At 42.0% G+C, this 16014-nt stretch overlaps 1 protein-coding gene across 7 annotated transcripts in view; it reads right to left on the bottom strand.

Moving 5' to 3' along the window:
* ARMH4 (armadillo like helical domain containing 4) overlaps nucleotides 1–16014 on the bottom strand; it is a 155103-nt gene that overhangs the window by 108760 nt on the left and 30329 nt on the right. For 2 of the 7 annotated variants that reach the window (XM_036918827.2, XM_057488419.1), the window contains exon 1: nucleotides 5331–5456. The exons of 2 other annotated variants lie outside the window; for them this stretch is intronic. Coding sequence is in view for 1 of the 5 variants with exons in the window: in XM_036918862.2 (XP_036774757.2) it covers nucleotides 8041–8061 (21 nt within the window). In the remaining 4 variants the exon portion in view is untranslated. Of the gene's footprint in view, nucleotides 1–5330; nucleotides 5457–8040; nucleotides 8173–12577; nucleotides 12656–16014 lie in introns of those variants that run through there. 3 more of the 7 variants (XM_036918869.2, XM_036918862.2, XM_036918875.2) reach the window with 3 other exon arrangements.

Here is a 16014-nt window from a genome sequence, read left to right as displayed (position 1 = left end):
AGGCAAAAGGCCTTTTCTTTTTTCTTCAGCTTTGTATACCCTTCCTGGCAGAGTGCCTGGCCCAGAGAAAATGCTCAGTAAATATTGACTGAACAAACAGATGAATGTCTCTAGCCCGCTTTGCTGGGGGAGGGGGAGAGAAGATTTCATTACTTATTAGAATTCATTGTCTTAATTATTTTAAATTAACTCAATCATAAGAATATTTAATCAACGAATGAGCATTTCTCTAACTTTTCCCTTACACTTGACCTTGGATGCTGCATTCTTCTCACTCTATCCCTCAGTGCAAGTTAACACCGATAAATAAACTCTAAGAAAATTGCTGAGAGTGGATATCAGCTTCTACTAGCTTGAAAAGCATCCCTTTCAGAGCAAGTCAGTAGCACTTTGTCTATCACTTGCTATCAAGGTATCCTAATGGCTCAGCAGTCTTCTGAACAATTTACTGCATTTCTGCCACCCGTGGGCAGATAAGCTGGTCTGTCAGGCATTATCTTTGACTATCTTAAATAGATACAGTCCCGAATCTGCTTCTTTTTCAAGGCTAGGCATATGCAAGTTTCAAAGACAAATGAAAGGCAACCTAAAAAATCCAGTCTTAGCCGTCTTGTTAGACTAAATACTCAGGTTTTTTTAAACACTTGGTCAATATTTTTCCAACTACAATGTATATTAAAATGTATACTGCTATTGTTCAGTGTGTTACAAAATGAAGACACACAGAGGAACCAGTGTGTTAAAGCATTCTCATCAATGACAAAGCCACTTTTTTCACAGTAAACCGAGTTCCATGTCTATAAGGAACATGAGCACTGACTTAAGAGTACCCAAGACAGAGGAGGCCTATACAACATGCCCAAGCCTGGTCATAGTCTGCCTGTTAATTTCCTTTTCTTGGGATAAACCATAAATAGCTGCTACAGTGTTCTGGGAAGAAAGCTGCCTAATCTTAGACTCTCATTGTCTCCTGTAAGTTACTTGGACGCCACCTCAAACACTCCATCTTCTTCGCCTAACGTTGGTGTCATCTGAACTGCTCAGCTTTACATTCTAGATTCACGACTTCTGCCGATCTGGATCCTTCCTTTGGATAGCCCTTAGAATCGTCCCCTCTCCTCACCTCACTGGATTGTTATTTTAATTGTCTCTTAATTGATGATCCTGTTTAGACTTTTTCTTCTCCAATTCTTTTTATACAATCCAGTTGATTTATTAATAAAGTTGGCAATAATTAATCAAAAATGGCTACCATTTGTGGACGCTATGTGCCTAGTGTTGTAAGTGCCTTATGTAAATTATCCAAATTAGTCCTTACAACTAGTGGTATTACCATTATTCCATGTTTTTTAGGTGAGAAAACTATAGCCTTTTGGAGGATCATTAACTTGCCTGTGCGCTGGTGTCTGTTTTTGAACTAGTGAATGGTCAGACTCCAAGTTCCCTGCCTTTGCCGCTACAATTCCCTGCTTTTCCAGAGCACATCATTTAATGACCTCAAACATACAATTGCCAGACTCTGTATCTCTGCTGCAGTCCCATACCACTACTGCCTAGGACCAATACTGTCAGCAGTTGAGTACACTGCCCTCTTATGAGCGATACTCCTCATCTCAGGTTCCTACATTTTGCTCAAGACTCCACACTAGCCGTACACTCCCTCTGTCTTCCGTATCCCAGGTCCAGGAAACCCTGGCCCCCCAGGTCCATGGCCTGTTCATTAACTGCTGTCACAAAAATGCCTTGCCCATTCTCTTCCCACCCACAAATCCTCCTGTGAGCCTTGTCACCTCACATAACACTACGTCCTTTACACGCAGACACATATGTTCAGTTTCCTGTGTTTGCCATATAATTGCTAATAGTTGTAGGCACATAGAGGAGGTGCTCAATAAATGTTTGCTGGTGTGAAGTAAACATGAAAAATCATTTGAGCATGTGAAAAATAATGTTTAGAGTCTGTATCTTACATTGTAATATTTTCAATGACATTTCATGGTCTAGCCATTTCTAATTGTATGTTTTGTTCATCACAAAGCCAATTTTAGCTATTTATTTAATGTATCATCTTAATATAATAACTTGTGTATTCTCATTTCTGCTCTATCTTCAGTCTTCAGAGAAAATAGAGCAGAAATATTCTTTTGATTTCATTAAAAAAAAAAAAAGACCAACAGTAACAAATGGTAAGTCTCAGAGCTTCTGGTCAACTTGCTTCCCCACTACCATCTCACCTTTTAAAATCCAACTAGTGATTTTTTGATTGATGTTGGTAAAAGGAAACTCTTTCCTTTCTTTGTCTGAATCTTAATAATCTTTCCATTCTGTGCTTTTCCTGATCCTCAGTGACTGGTGTGTCACTGTGTTACCTTTTCTTTTTTTAGTCCTTAAGGCTCTCATTGCCAATACTATTTCATTTGACTAAAGCCAAGCTTATCAAGACTTTATCCCAGCTGCAGCACAAAGCATTAAAGTATCCTATTTCTGTTTCACTGTGCTATTGACAACTGTCGCTGGCTTGATATATTGACTTTTAAGATCATCTGGCCCCAGTCATCCTTCACTATGAATTAAGTAGCTGGAATGACAGATAATCCTTTCAGCAGCATGTTCAACCACAGTGGTAGGAGGGAGAATGCAGTAACCACAAACAAAAGCATGTTCCCCCAGGAGGCAAGCAGCATCCGTGCTCTCAGAGAAGAGGGTAAGTTGGCTGTGGTCAAGATGGTAACTCTGGCAAATACCAGCCAAGTACTTTACCATGCCTGCAGATGAAAGCTAAGTTCTGGAAGTTGAGCCCAAAGCTTTATTATCTACAATTCAGCGATGGAGACACATGAAGATATCTGTGCCTACCACCCTTACAGCATCATCCTATCCCTGGTAAAAGAAGCTTTACTTGAGCTTTAATAACTGGCTTCAAGCTCCGGGTCTACCCTAGGCAAATCACTGAAACTCAGTTCCCTCACCGCCAAGTGGCAATAATATGCTCATTCTGTTTTCTTCAAAGGGTGAAAGAGAGACAAAAAAGTGATAATAGACATGAAAACAGCTTGAAGAACAAGTTTTAAATATCATACAATGTGAAATATATTAGTGTAGCACTGACATGCATTCCCTCAAACTACAAAAATGTGAGCAATTGGAAGCATCCCTAATATCCTTTTCTCTCCTGGAGATTTTCACGGAGCTTCCCCTTTCACATTGTCATATAGACAAAGTGACCTGGGAATTGTCTGATGTTTGCACAATCCTGTCCTAATCAATCTTAATTGACAAGTTCTTCTCCATCCATCATACAGTTCTGTTCAATGACCCAATCTGACATTTCATTTCTGTTCTTTGTGGTTCGCAAACCTCACCTGTTTGACAAAATCTCTATGTACTAGTTGGCATTTAAGGAGAAGGTAATCCTCAGGTGGACATTTCAGAGAATAAACATAATATGCAACATTTCAACCTGAAACTTGATTCAGATTCTTTTCTTACAACCACCCAGTAAACACTATATGGAAAACAACCACACATCTTAATTAAGGAATGAGTTTTCATTTTACAGAGATTAAACTCAGGTTCCCTCTGAACAGTCAGCTTCCCTATTTGAGAATAAACAAAATAAATGAACAAAAATACAGTTTCATACACAACATTTCCAGCAAATAGCTGCTGAATAAACAGTGAAGTACACCTTTAATTGAAGAGTGGAAATTTTCCGTAACAAGCAAGTCTATCTTCCTCATTTTGATTCTACACTGATATTTCCCATCAAACTATTTCTGTAATACCAATCATGATATTGGAAAGTCTAGCAGGAAACACTGGAATATAACGGTAAGGAGCCTCCCATGAAAACAAAGACAAATCCACATCTCCCTAATTGGCTCTGTTGCTGTAGCTACCTTAGACTCAGTGAGCCTAGGGAGATTTGTGAATAAACGCAATCAATATCAAGTCTGCTATGTAAGTGCTTGGTTCATTATTATGACAAATATAACTCTACCTTATTCATAACAGAAAGTCAGACGACCCTTAAATCTGTACTGTCTGTAAAAGTAGCACTGTTCTGATGCTGTCAACTCTCTCCCCGGTTTTGAGATTTTTTTCAGTAGATGCTATAGTGTAGGCTTCTGCTGGCAAGTGAGCAGAAGTCAGCCAATGGCTCTGAACAGGCTTGGATTGAAGAAGACTCCTTGGGTCACTTGCGATCAAGAAAGTACACAAAAAGGAAGGGGAGGCATGCAAATTCTAATCACACATCTTGCTTCCTATTGAAGAAATCCTTCAGAGCTCTATGGATGGTTTTGTGAATCACTCTCACTCCCCCTTATGTTTCTAACTAAAACTTCCAGAGAAAGAAAGCAGACACTTTAAAGCAACCTCTCCCCACTCCTCTCCACATCAGCTTTGCCCTGAAATTAGGTGCCAAGATCCGGGCAGAACCTCCAGATCAACTTGGGAAGGCAAAGACTTCCCATCTGTGAGAACTCAAAACTCTTGAGGGTCCTACATTTTGTTCCCCGCGGCTGCTTCTAGCCAGGTCGCCACCCAGAGCTCTACATGTTTGCAATCAACACAGGTCGGGTTCTGTCGGTGACCAGGACGCACCTGCGACATCTGTGCGCCTCCAGGCAGGCAGCACCTCCCAACCATTCTGGAGTCTCAAACAGAGACTGACCTCCTCCGCGTCTATACCTGAGGCCTCTCTCCAATTAAGCGACCTTTTCAAGGAGCATCCTCCTGCGTGTCCTGGGGAACCGGTCAGGGTCTAGGCAAGGAGGTTCTCGTGACATCTCTGTGCTAAACACTTAACTGTTTGTTTCTGCAAAGTAGCAAAACACATTCGGTGGCCACGGCAGCACCCTCGGCTGCTGGACACTGGTTGGCATCGGGGACACTGCGACCCATGCTTTGAAAGGAGCAAGTCGCAGTCTTCGGGAACTTCTCTACCTCCGCTGTGAGATTGGGAGGGGAGGAAGAGAAGAAAGCAAGCCCACACAAAAGCAGCCAACCCTGCAAGCTCCGGAGCACAAAGGCCCGCTCGCTGGTGCGGAGCCGGGAGGCTGGGCTTTTGCGAGGAGCGCCGCGAGTCCTCCGAGGCCTGCGCGCCGCGCCCCGCGCGCCCGGAGCTGCCGCCGCGCACCCCGCGCCGGGGCACCGCGTGCCAGCGGGGGCTCAGGGCTGACGCCTGGTGCACCCCGGACTGCCGCACTACCCGGACTGCACCGCTCCCGCGGAGACCCCGCGCCGCCGGGGGTCCGGCTTCGTCTCTGCCCCGGAACCCTGTCCGCAGCCGCGGCCGCCGGCGTGGCAGGAGCCGGGCCCGTGCTCACCTGTGCGCCCTCAGCGGAGCAAAGCGCGGAGAGCGGCGGCGCCAGCGCTCGGCATCCCCGCGGCGGCCCCTGCAGCGGTGGCGGCTCCCTCCACTGTCTGGGACGCCAGGGGGAGGGCGCTTCGCTTTGTTGCTTATTCATGAGGCCGCCACAACGGCTGGGGATTGGGCGGCAGGAAGATGTGCCCGCCCCGGCTCCGCGGGCACTGACAACCGATGCCGTCGCTCCACGCCCCTCGGCGCCCACCGCCCCGCCTCCGCTCTATGGGGGCCGCGTCGCCGGCTTGGGTCCTGCCCCAATCCGGGGTCCTGGGACCCCTCCAGAGACCTCCTGCCCTGCTGCTCCTCTCACAACAGGGTTTCTGCGGCAGCTCTTCTACGGGGAAGAGACCGTTTTCGCTAGCAGACCCCGAATTTCTCTGGTCCTGGTTTGGGGCAAGGAGGGAAAGTTGGAGGCTGCAGGATGTTCCATGTGGAAAGGGTATGACTCAGCCATGACTCTAAGTAGGACCCTGGAAAGTAGCTGTACAGAAAGTGTCCCCTTCTCCGTCACTCAGAGAAGAAGTTGAAAATAACTGCTAATAAGAAGTTCAGTTTACTGAGGTTGGCACAATTCTAGGCACTTCTCTCAGTACCTGCTTAATCTAATCAGTAACCCTAAAAGATGAATATTGGTAATCCCGTTTAACAGAGGAGAAATTTGAGGCTGAAGGCTGTGTAATTTGCCCAAGGTCTTTTAATGTGGCCACCTGGAATTCACGACCTCCGTTCGTGAGTCTCTCAGGGACTCAGTTTCCTCTATCTATCACTCCCAATTGTGGGTAGAGAGGGATGTCAGGAATCCAAAGGCCCATTCTAGAAAAACCCTCACAGACTTGACATTTGCAACACGCTTTCCACATATAGTATCTCTTGAACTTATTAACCCCTTCTTTATAAGAGCTGTCTTCAGTTATCTTACACACCTTGATGCCACACATCTAACACAACGCACAAGGATGCAGTTATCTTACTCACTCCACCTCTGTTTAGAAGATACCATCTTTGTACTTCCAGAAAGGTCGTCAACAATAGTTGAATGAAATGTGATTGAATTGAATTGAATTGAATCTGTAAGATCTGTTTTTGATGTGTATTCAATGTAATACAATATAATGCATTATACTGTGACCAGCTTTCTATTTTCATTCAATACCCTCCATGGGATCAGCCACACACATCATGAACAAATTGTGTTTCCACATTTTTTTATGTCAATTGTTTGAAATTTAGACCACATTTCTTAAAAATAATGTTATGTAGTATGGTGAAATTCCCAGCTAGACCTCAAAATTGTGTCTACTTGACCCAAGTGCACATAAATAACAGTACTAAACAACAGCAGAAACAACAAAAACCAATAAGGTGGGACCAGAGGATCAAGCAGAATAGAAGACAACAGGAGAAAAGGATTCCAGCTCCTTATGCCTCTAGGGCCAGCCCCACATGCAAACCTGAAACAGTCAAAGTTTGACATTTTCTTGCATCCTGTTCTGCATCCCTCTCTAACATCCTAGTGTTCTCCTTAGGGACACATAATACTCTAAGTCCCTACTACAGAACACCACTCCCCAGGCCTGCCTTACGCTCAGTTTTCCATTCTCCGAAATTACCCTTTTCCCACAGGATTCCTACTTCCCTTTTCCAAAATAAAAATTATTCAGCTATACAATTAAAGTAAGGTGGTCTTATTGGAACTCATTTATACTACTCCTTTATCCTGCCCAAATGGTTTGTACTGCTTTAAACAACTCCGATCAATGTAATTTATCTGCTGTTGGTACACAGCAGTGATAATAAGATCTGCTCTTCCACCCAAGCACACAAACAAATTATAAATCAAGGGAATTTGTACTCTAAAAGTCAAAATAGTAAATCCACACACAATGAGTGTTATTAAACTTTTATAGGTAAAGCAAAAAATTGTATGTGTGCATTAAAAAAAGTTGGGGGGGCACCCAAAAATCAAGGTAATAAGGAAGCTCAGAAGGCAGTTTGGGGATTACAAGGTTATTTTATCTGGTAGCCTTTGCACTTCTACATGATTACCTAGTCCTGGTTGGAAAAGCCTTTGCCAGAAAAGAATCAGTCATATGTCGCAAAGGACCAGATAACCAAATCCAAGAGCAAGGAGTGGACAACGTCCTTCAAATTCCGTTAGTGAGGAAAGCCTTGGCAATGCACACCTGAGCAACATGGGGGCGCTGGTGAGGCTATCACTAAATTGGGAGGAAATGCTTCATAGTATGTCACTTATTCTCTTTATTCTGATTCCCACGTGCCAAGTAACTGTCCGAAAGCTTATTTCCATGTGCATTGCCCACAAGGCACTGCTGAAATAGATAAGTGTGAGCTGAATTATGTGTGTCTGTTTGTAACGGATCTACTTCTGATGCCCACAGAAGTTAGGTTCCTGATCTTGTAAAAATGAGGACAAGACATTGAGTGGGGCTGATGTTACCAAGGTAAGTGTCACTTAAGGCTCACATAAGGGCTCTTAAAAACCGTCTGGCAGGACTTCCCCAGACTCAGAGCCAATGTTTCCTGAGGATGTTTTTGGTTTTAGATTGTTTTGTTTTTATTTGAAATTACACTAGCGACAAGCATATGAGGCCATAAAACAAAATGAAAGAGGCACATGAGGAAAAATCTTCTTGGAAAGTTGAGTTTACCTGGAATCTCCTCAAAACCATTCCAGTCTTTCAGAGATACTTCTTCGCTTCATTTTTGAACCCTCTAAAACTCTTTCTTTGGATTTTGTTGTCCTTATAGGCTTCTGAGGCATCCAACAAAGAGGTCCAGCCCTGCAGGAGGACAGAAGCTGCTATGTAGAATTGGGGTCAATTGCAAATCGGATATTTAAATCTTCACTGCAAAAGACTGTCTTCCCTTTCTGGCCTCGCAAAAAAAAAAGTTCATGAACATCAGCTTTTCGGCATCTCCCAATGTTTTCTGCCAACTGCTCCTGACTCTAATTTTTTATTGGAGATTTCCTGGTTGCTTTTAATTTTTTAAGTTGAAATTCCCAGCAGTAGACTTCAGTGTAAAATAGTTATTGCTAAGCATACTGTACTCACTCTGGGTATTGAATAATATTTGATGGTTATGGTGTTGATGATGTAAATAATGGTAAGATATTAGAATCAGTTTTGTTAATTCTGATAGATGTTTTCATTATATCCAAAACCCTCAGAACACTTGACATGACCTACTTCAATGCTGATGAGCTTGGATTTTTAACTTCTGCTAAATTTTGTCTTCAGTATACAGTTTATTGGGAAGACAAGTAGAATAAATCCAATAACAAAATGGCTTTCCTTAGAACAGCAAATTTTTATACATTGTAGTTGCTCTTAACTGTGAACAGCCCACTATATTTACCTATCCTTATTATTTAACTCTTATTATGCCAACACCCACAGGAATCCTCTTGCATCTCTGCTCTTCCCAAGAAAACTATTATAATTATAGAAGAAGAATATTTTATGTACTACATCACTTTCTTTTTTTATTGAAGTATCATTGATATATGATCTTATATCGGTTTCAAATGTACAATACAGTGGTTCAAGTTACCCATATTATCAAATCCTTACTCCCTCTAGCATTACCTGCTTTTTAAAATGCATTTTCTATATTATAAAATGTTAGATTTCTTTAAACTGTGCACTTTCTTCTTCAGTTCTAACAAAGGGAATTCTTTCTATTGCCTTGAAAGTGCAAGATAAGAGAGCAAAGGCCTGCTGATGTGGGTACAAAAACAAAATTTCTAAATAATATAGCCATTTAACAAGAAACTGTTTAGATAAAATCAAGGATGAAAATATTTACAAGGAAGAAATCTATTTTTTTTCTTTTACAGCCACAAATAATGTCCTTGTGAGACTGTAAAAATTATTTTTAAGAGGTTTGAACATCAAAGGTCCAATGTCTCCTGTAGAATATACCCTTCAATCCTAAATGAATTGGTCATTATGAATAACTACTCAAAATAGCACTTATAAATCTAGAAAAGATATGAATTGTCTTTTATTATATCAAACAAATGAGTCTTATCTCCATCCTTGTCTCTTTTTTTAATATGCCTAGTAGGAAATAATTTGGTGTCTTTAACAGATTCCTTATCTTAAATAATGGGCATGAGATATTTATTATTAACATAATGGTATGCACATCTACTGCCTATATTTCAAAGAAAGATTGTTTACTCCCCTTTGCCTCTACCAAGGATAGAATTAAAGAAAATGATTTGACCAAGAAGGGCAAAGCTCAGGCCCAAGGAAGCACTCTTGTCAGAGAAAATTCTTCGAGACTGAAATAGATTAGTGAAAGAGGTTATATATTCTCCTTTGTTCTAGGTTTATAAAAAAGTATGAATTTTATTCTGGCTGGGCTGGGGTTTCTGATGAAACATCACTGGCTCACTCAACAAGGAAATTATGGGAATAGTTGTAAATGTGGGAAAAGTACCAAATGTAGTTACTGCGACTAACTGCATTATTGTTTATAATTTACATTACAACAAATGTTGCATATTTTACTTTTTAAAAATATGACTCAGGAGTTTCCATCACATTCAGGATACACAAGCGTATATTCAATCTGCAGCACATGATAGTAAAAGCAGAAAACGGTATACTATCAATGGAGTGTCAATACCACTACAATAAAGATATCCTTAGGGCTTATTACCAAATAAGACCAACAATTTGACATTGGATTACCAAGGTTTAAATATGGCATGGACATCAGTACCAAAAAAACAAAAAACAAAAAAAACTTTCCTGCAGTGTAGCAATGAACCACCCCCTAAATTCCCTGTCTTTATACATTTTGGCTAATTCTTCTGACCAAACTGTCTTTAAATGGCAGCAGAATTGAGTTTGTGTTTTATAGTCATTAAGCAATGAGTATGGCATCATTTAATGTGGGCTCTCCATTTATTTTGGCACTGAGTGTAGCTCCATTATTAATCAACAAACTTCTTGTTTTGTAGAAAGCATGTGTTGCGTGTGAAGATACATAACCAAACTCAACTGTCCTCATAGATCTTAAATTTAGTTGAGCAGAAAAAGTTAAACACATATAAGCATTACCAATAATTACATCAGACAAAATTTCTCATATTCTCCTTCAACAATCTAAAAGTGGTACTGATTTCCATCACTTTTTTTCATGCTACTATTACAGAGAGGAAATTTCTGATAAAATCTCTATGGAAAGTCCATGACTTAATATAGTTACTACCTGTGTTGTGTAACCAGCTTCCCCCCACCACGAATTATAAGCTCTCAGAATCAAGACAGTGTGTTTTATATAGGCTTATCCCACAACACCTACAGCAGTGTCTTGGTATAACAGGTGTTCAAAATGCATTTGTTGACTGTTTAATTATGGTCAGAAGCTTATTACCACAATAAACACAGTAATGCTCATTTTACAACTATGAAGCATGAACTGAATCCTAGGATGTCAAGGAAGTTTGATGAGACTTCAGGATGGAGTAAATTAACTTCATGCAATGTAGATACATCCCAATGTAGGTGCCTCTGAGACTAAGGATTTAGTAATTCTTTACATCCCACAGGAAGGAGTTGATTTGTGCAGGTATATACCCTGCCTGGAACCAGAGAACTGGGCCAATTGATATCTCAAGTCCCCTTCTAACCACAAGTCTGCAATCTTTTTAATTGATAAAGCTCACATTCATTTAAAGAGAAGTCATTTATAAACAAGAAATACCCTGAGGGTAAGATTAAAAAAAAAAAACCTGCTTCAAGCTAAATCCAGAACTCTTACTCCATCAAGGCCCAAATCCTTTGAAACAGCCAGAGCAGTATGTTTTGTTTATTTATTCTTTGTCAGGACCTATGACATAGACATAAAAGACACACTTTGCAAAATCAGTTCAAAGCAATTCCTCTGTAACCTGTTTACAAAAATAGCCAAAGGGGAAAAAAATTTCTTCAAAATAAGAATGACTGAAAATATGTCTCATACAGAGAAAATTATTTACTTTTGGACTGTTCTAAAGAGTGAGGCATCACCACAAAAGAAGAAAAAGCATTGTGTCCAAAAGATTCCAGTCAAGATAAATGGGATGATCATGTAATGTTCTTTTTTTTTTTGCTTTGAGGAGCCTTCTATAAGGGATTTTCAGGCACAGTGACATGTTTTTTTTCCTTCCATTTCTTTCTTTGTAAAAGGCATTTTAAGGCACTTAACATTGCTAGCTCGTGTTCATTTTATGATGTTGTCCTCAGCAGTCTTCTTATATGGATGAGCACTTTTCACTCGGATCATGTTCTGCTTGGTTCATCCATAAACAAAAGTTTTCTTTCCCTGTTAGAGTCCATTTTTCCAGTAAGTTCTTCTTACCTGTTTTCCTTTTCCCATGCATCTTGCTCCCTAGATTCTATATGCTGTCTTGAAAGTTTAACATCTTCTCTAGTGTGTACATTGTTCCTTGTTTTGAAGATGCAAGCCTGAGCACTTTGGCCTGATGCTTTCTGATTTCAGGTCTTGAATGCCCGTGTGCTGCTGTACCTGAGGCAGCATTGAAGATTATGACCAAATCCCACACAATGCGATGCATTAGTCATTCACAAGCACTTTTACTGGCTTTCTTTTGCCCAAGGCACAAATGTAAGCAATTGCCTTTCTCTTCTCTCTCTCCTTTACCTGGGAGGGGGAAATGCAGCTGGCATGAAGAGCATCTTAAGCAGATGATAAATATATGGAAGAAATTAAAATATTAGACAATACAAATATTTTTCCCATCACAGAGAAAGATGGTTACCTCTACTTTCTACCTCTTTCATTTACCTCTAGGCCCAGAAGGTGGACTTTTGAGCAGAGAAATGAGAGTGAAGGTACTTGAGTTAAGGGATAGAGGAGACGCCTAGATTCCTCCTTCCCTCTACTAGTCTTCTTTAGGGGCAGCCTTGAGGATAGAAACTTTGAGGAGTACAATTTGGGAATGGGGGTGATAGGCCTGGGGGGCACCCTTCCTTCGGGAAAGCTCAGTGGGGTTGGGCCTGGGTGGAGTTTTACTTTATACACACTGGTTGTTAAAATAATGAAGCACTTCCACATCAGTTAGTGAAAAGCCATTATCCTAAACTGTTAGGCCAAGCCCTTCCCTTCCCAGCCTCAACTCCTCCCCCCTACCTTCCCACCATCCCAGAGTAAAAGTGGGGGTGGGCATACCTGGTGCAGTCTTCTGGGTGGTATGTGCTAATGCCATTCTGAGCATTTTTAATAGCCTCCCTGGTTGAAGCGGAATAGCTACACAGGGAGAGAGGTACTGTGAGAAAGGCTTTCTCCAAAAACGAGCCCATTTTCAGACCAGGGAATCCACAAGTGGCACCTTTTTTACAAAGTGTCTCTCCCTACTGGTAGATTCTGGCTGTGCCTTATGGAAGGAAGTAGACCTTGCTGCACACGCTGCCTGGAGATTCTTGGCCTTCTAGGACAAGAAAGCAAACAATATTCTAGAATCTAAGTATTGTTTAGGAACAGGAGTGTGTATTTAGCTTCAAAATAGGATAATAATAGTTCTGATATCCATGTTGGGAGGATTTAATGAGATAATGTGGAAAGTACTTAGCATGGTGTCCTTAACACCCATTACATGTTCAATAAATACTATGATTTGAAACAGAGTGCAGGTCCAGTTGATGAAGTATTGATTTTCAGGTATAAAAGCAGGTCATTACCTGGGTAGATGGCTAATGGGTTTTTTCCCCCCTGAGGAACTTCCAGAGAGCAGAAGTGAGCCTGTTGATATCTCCCCCTCTCTACTTAAATTTCAAATTATGATGGGAAGAAGAATTGTCTGGGGATAGATTTTAGAGTGGTAGTTTTGTCATAATTCTGTAACATTTTCTTGGAATTTCACCAGAGAAATGTAATCAATGAGGCTCTGGAATTTAAGTAATTTAGACTATGTCCTCCAGGGACTCCTCATCAACACTGATTTTTTTTCTTCAAACAAATATTCTTAAATGGGGAGAAAACATTTTAAAATTTTCTGAGATTGATATTTAAATGATTTTATGAAAATTCTCTTAACTAGAGCCAATTACTTCACTTACATAGCTGAAAACAGCGTGGATATGTAATAGTGTCTGGCCTAGACATTCAATATTATTTCTTACTTAAGAGACCACAAAACACTTTATAGTTATGGAGGGGTATTTCTGCTCCAATTTCCCTTTTTTCAAATGAGACACAGTAAGACACTGTCCAGTGCAGGGCACAGCCCCGCCAGGAAGCCATGGCTCTGGATTTGTAGTCCAGGGCTCCTCCTATCCTACACAGGGCTGTCCTCAGGGGCACTACCCTGTTTCAAAGGGAGAGAAAGATGTTCTATGGCTTAATTGAAGACTTAGTTTCGCAGCTAAGCATCACATTTTACTCTGCTGCGTCTGCACCTGGCCTCCCACCCTTTCATCTGACTTGAGCACTTGTCTCACATTTCTTCTTTGTCTGGCCGAGGGTGCTCACCCAGCTTCAGGCTCACCTAGAGCATTGCCTCCAGGGAACTGCCCGAGGACCTAGGCTGGATGGAGTGCTTTCTTGAGGCCCCCATCACACCTGGCACACCTCTGTCTTGGCACTTAGGTTCCAAATGGCGATGTTTCTGATGCCCAGTCTCTGCACTGGTCTGTGCTGAGCCTGCCTCCTGCATCCCATTCTGCCTCTATCACTTCCCAGCTTGTATCCTCCTCTTGGCCTCCATCAGGCCCCTGCCTATATGGCCCCTCAGTTTTTACTGCTCCTCAACCTGTACCCCTCTCAGCTTTTATCCTCCCAGCCAGTATCCTTTCCCACCTATATACCCTCAACATACTCCCTGCCAACCCACATCCCTCCCCAAACAGTTGTCACCCCAGCCTGAACCTCTTCTGACCTGTATCCCCCCTGCTTAAATGCACCCTAGCTTGCATCTCTCCCCACCAGACTATATCATCCCGCCTATATCTCTCTCCCTTGTGGATCTCCTGTGAAGGGAAGAATGCTATCCCCTCAGTCTATATCCCCCAGCCCAAATTTCCCCAGGACGTTATCTCCCCAGCTGGAGTCATTCCACAGCCTGGATCACTCCCCACTCGAGCATGGATGCCCCTGGCCTGTGTTCCTCTCAGCTTACACCATTCTGCAGCCTGAATGCCCCCCCATGCACACAGCCTGTCATATTCAACTCCCCCATCAATCCAGTCTCTCTGTCTCTCTCTCTCACACACACACACACACACACACACACACCAATACACTAGCTCCACCAACACCACCACATGTGTGTTGCACAGCACAGCATCCTAAGTGATTTGGCCCAAGGACCACACCAGTCAAATTCAGTCTGCATTGCCAGATGGACATTTTTCTCCTTTTCAAGACCAGTGAGCAGGGCTGGGCATCCCAAAAGGGAAAACTGTAATTCCTTCTCTGCTCCCTTCAGCCTCAAGCTACTCATGAACAGGCAGGCAGTTCTACTTCCCAAGCTGAGCACTAGTCTCTCTAGAATCAGAGGACCCCCCCAACCCCAGCCCCTGACTTGGGGGCCAAAGGCATTCTTCCTTTTCCAAAGGAAATAAACTGGGCCTCAAAGCCACTGGCCATCCTTTCATCTCTCCTCCCTAAGGATCTGAAAACCCCTTTCCTCCAGGAGTATTGCTGATGTTCTCCCCTCCCTCCACCTCATTTCCCACCTTTACTTCAGAGCAAAGCATTGTTTCCTCTCCTTAAGGATTTCTTTCTATCTGTGCTATTCCACAAGCTACATTTGCAAGATACACTTTTCTCAGTCATGTATTCCTCCGTAACATATTCTTTACCTAAACTGGAGCTCCCTCTGAGGTAATCAGGATGAGCGGCATAAATAGCCAATACCAACCTTCAAGAAGCAAACACTAGGTGAGGAAGATGGAATGTCTGCATAAAAGGGAAAATTACTTTATATATAAAAAGTCTTATGAGGTACAATTATTAACCTTATTTCACAAATGAGGAAATTGAGGCTCAGAGAAGTTAAGATGTCAGAGGGCACACAGCAAACAGCAGAGCTGGGATACCAACCCAGGCAGTCTGGCTCCAGAGTCTATCCTCTTGCCCACTCTACTGAATACTTATGAGATATCAGGATCACTAAGTAGAGTGTGTGTGTGATTTGTGTGACAAACAAGAAAGAGAGAAAGCAGAACTGTGTATGGATGTCATCAGGAAATTTTCCACAGAGAAAGCAAGGCTTGAGCAAGCATGACAGGAAAATTAGCATTCAGGTTACAAGAGGGGGGCATTGGATTGGGGGAATGGAATGAACTAGGCATAGGAGTGAGAACGAGCATGTTCTGGTACCATAAATTGTATAGGGAAGTCATAGGAAATAAGGCTGGAGAGGTAAGTGGGAATTGATTGTGGTTGCCATGAATGCCAAGCCAAGGAGTTTGGCCTTAATTCCAAGACAATTGGGAAGGCTTTTGAGCAAATGACTGGAGGGAGGGGAGGGTCAGCTGAATATGGTGACTGACTGGACTGGGCAGATAAAAAGAATTAAAAAGTCATTCCAAGGTTTGGTGCTTGGGTATCTAGAATAATTTTAGTTTCCTTAATAGAAATTGATTAAATTCTATTGGAACTGAAAT

Source organism: Manis pentadactyla, chromosome 11, assembly GCF_030020395.1.
Source record: "Manis pentadactyla isolate mManPen7 chromosome 11, mManPen7.hap1, whole genome shotgun sequence".
In the NCBI taxonomy this organism is placed as follows: domain Eukaryota; kingdom Metazoa; phylum Chordata; class Mammalia; order Pholidota; family Manidae; genus Manis; species Manis pentadactyla.
Note: the sequence above shows the minus strand (reverse complement) of the source record. Positions and strands in the feature narration are given on the sequence as shown.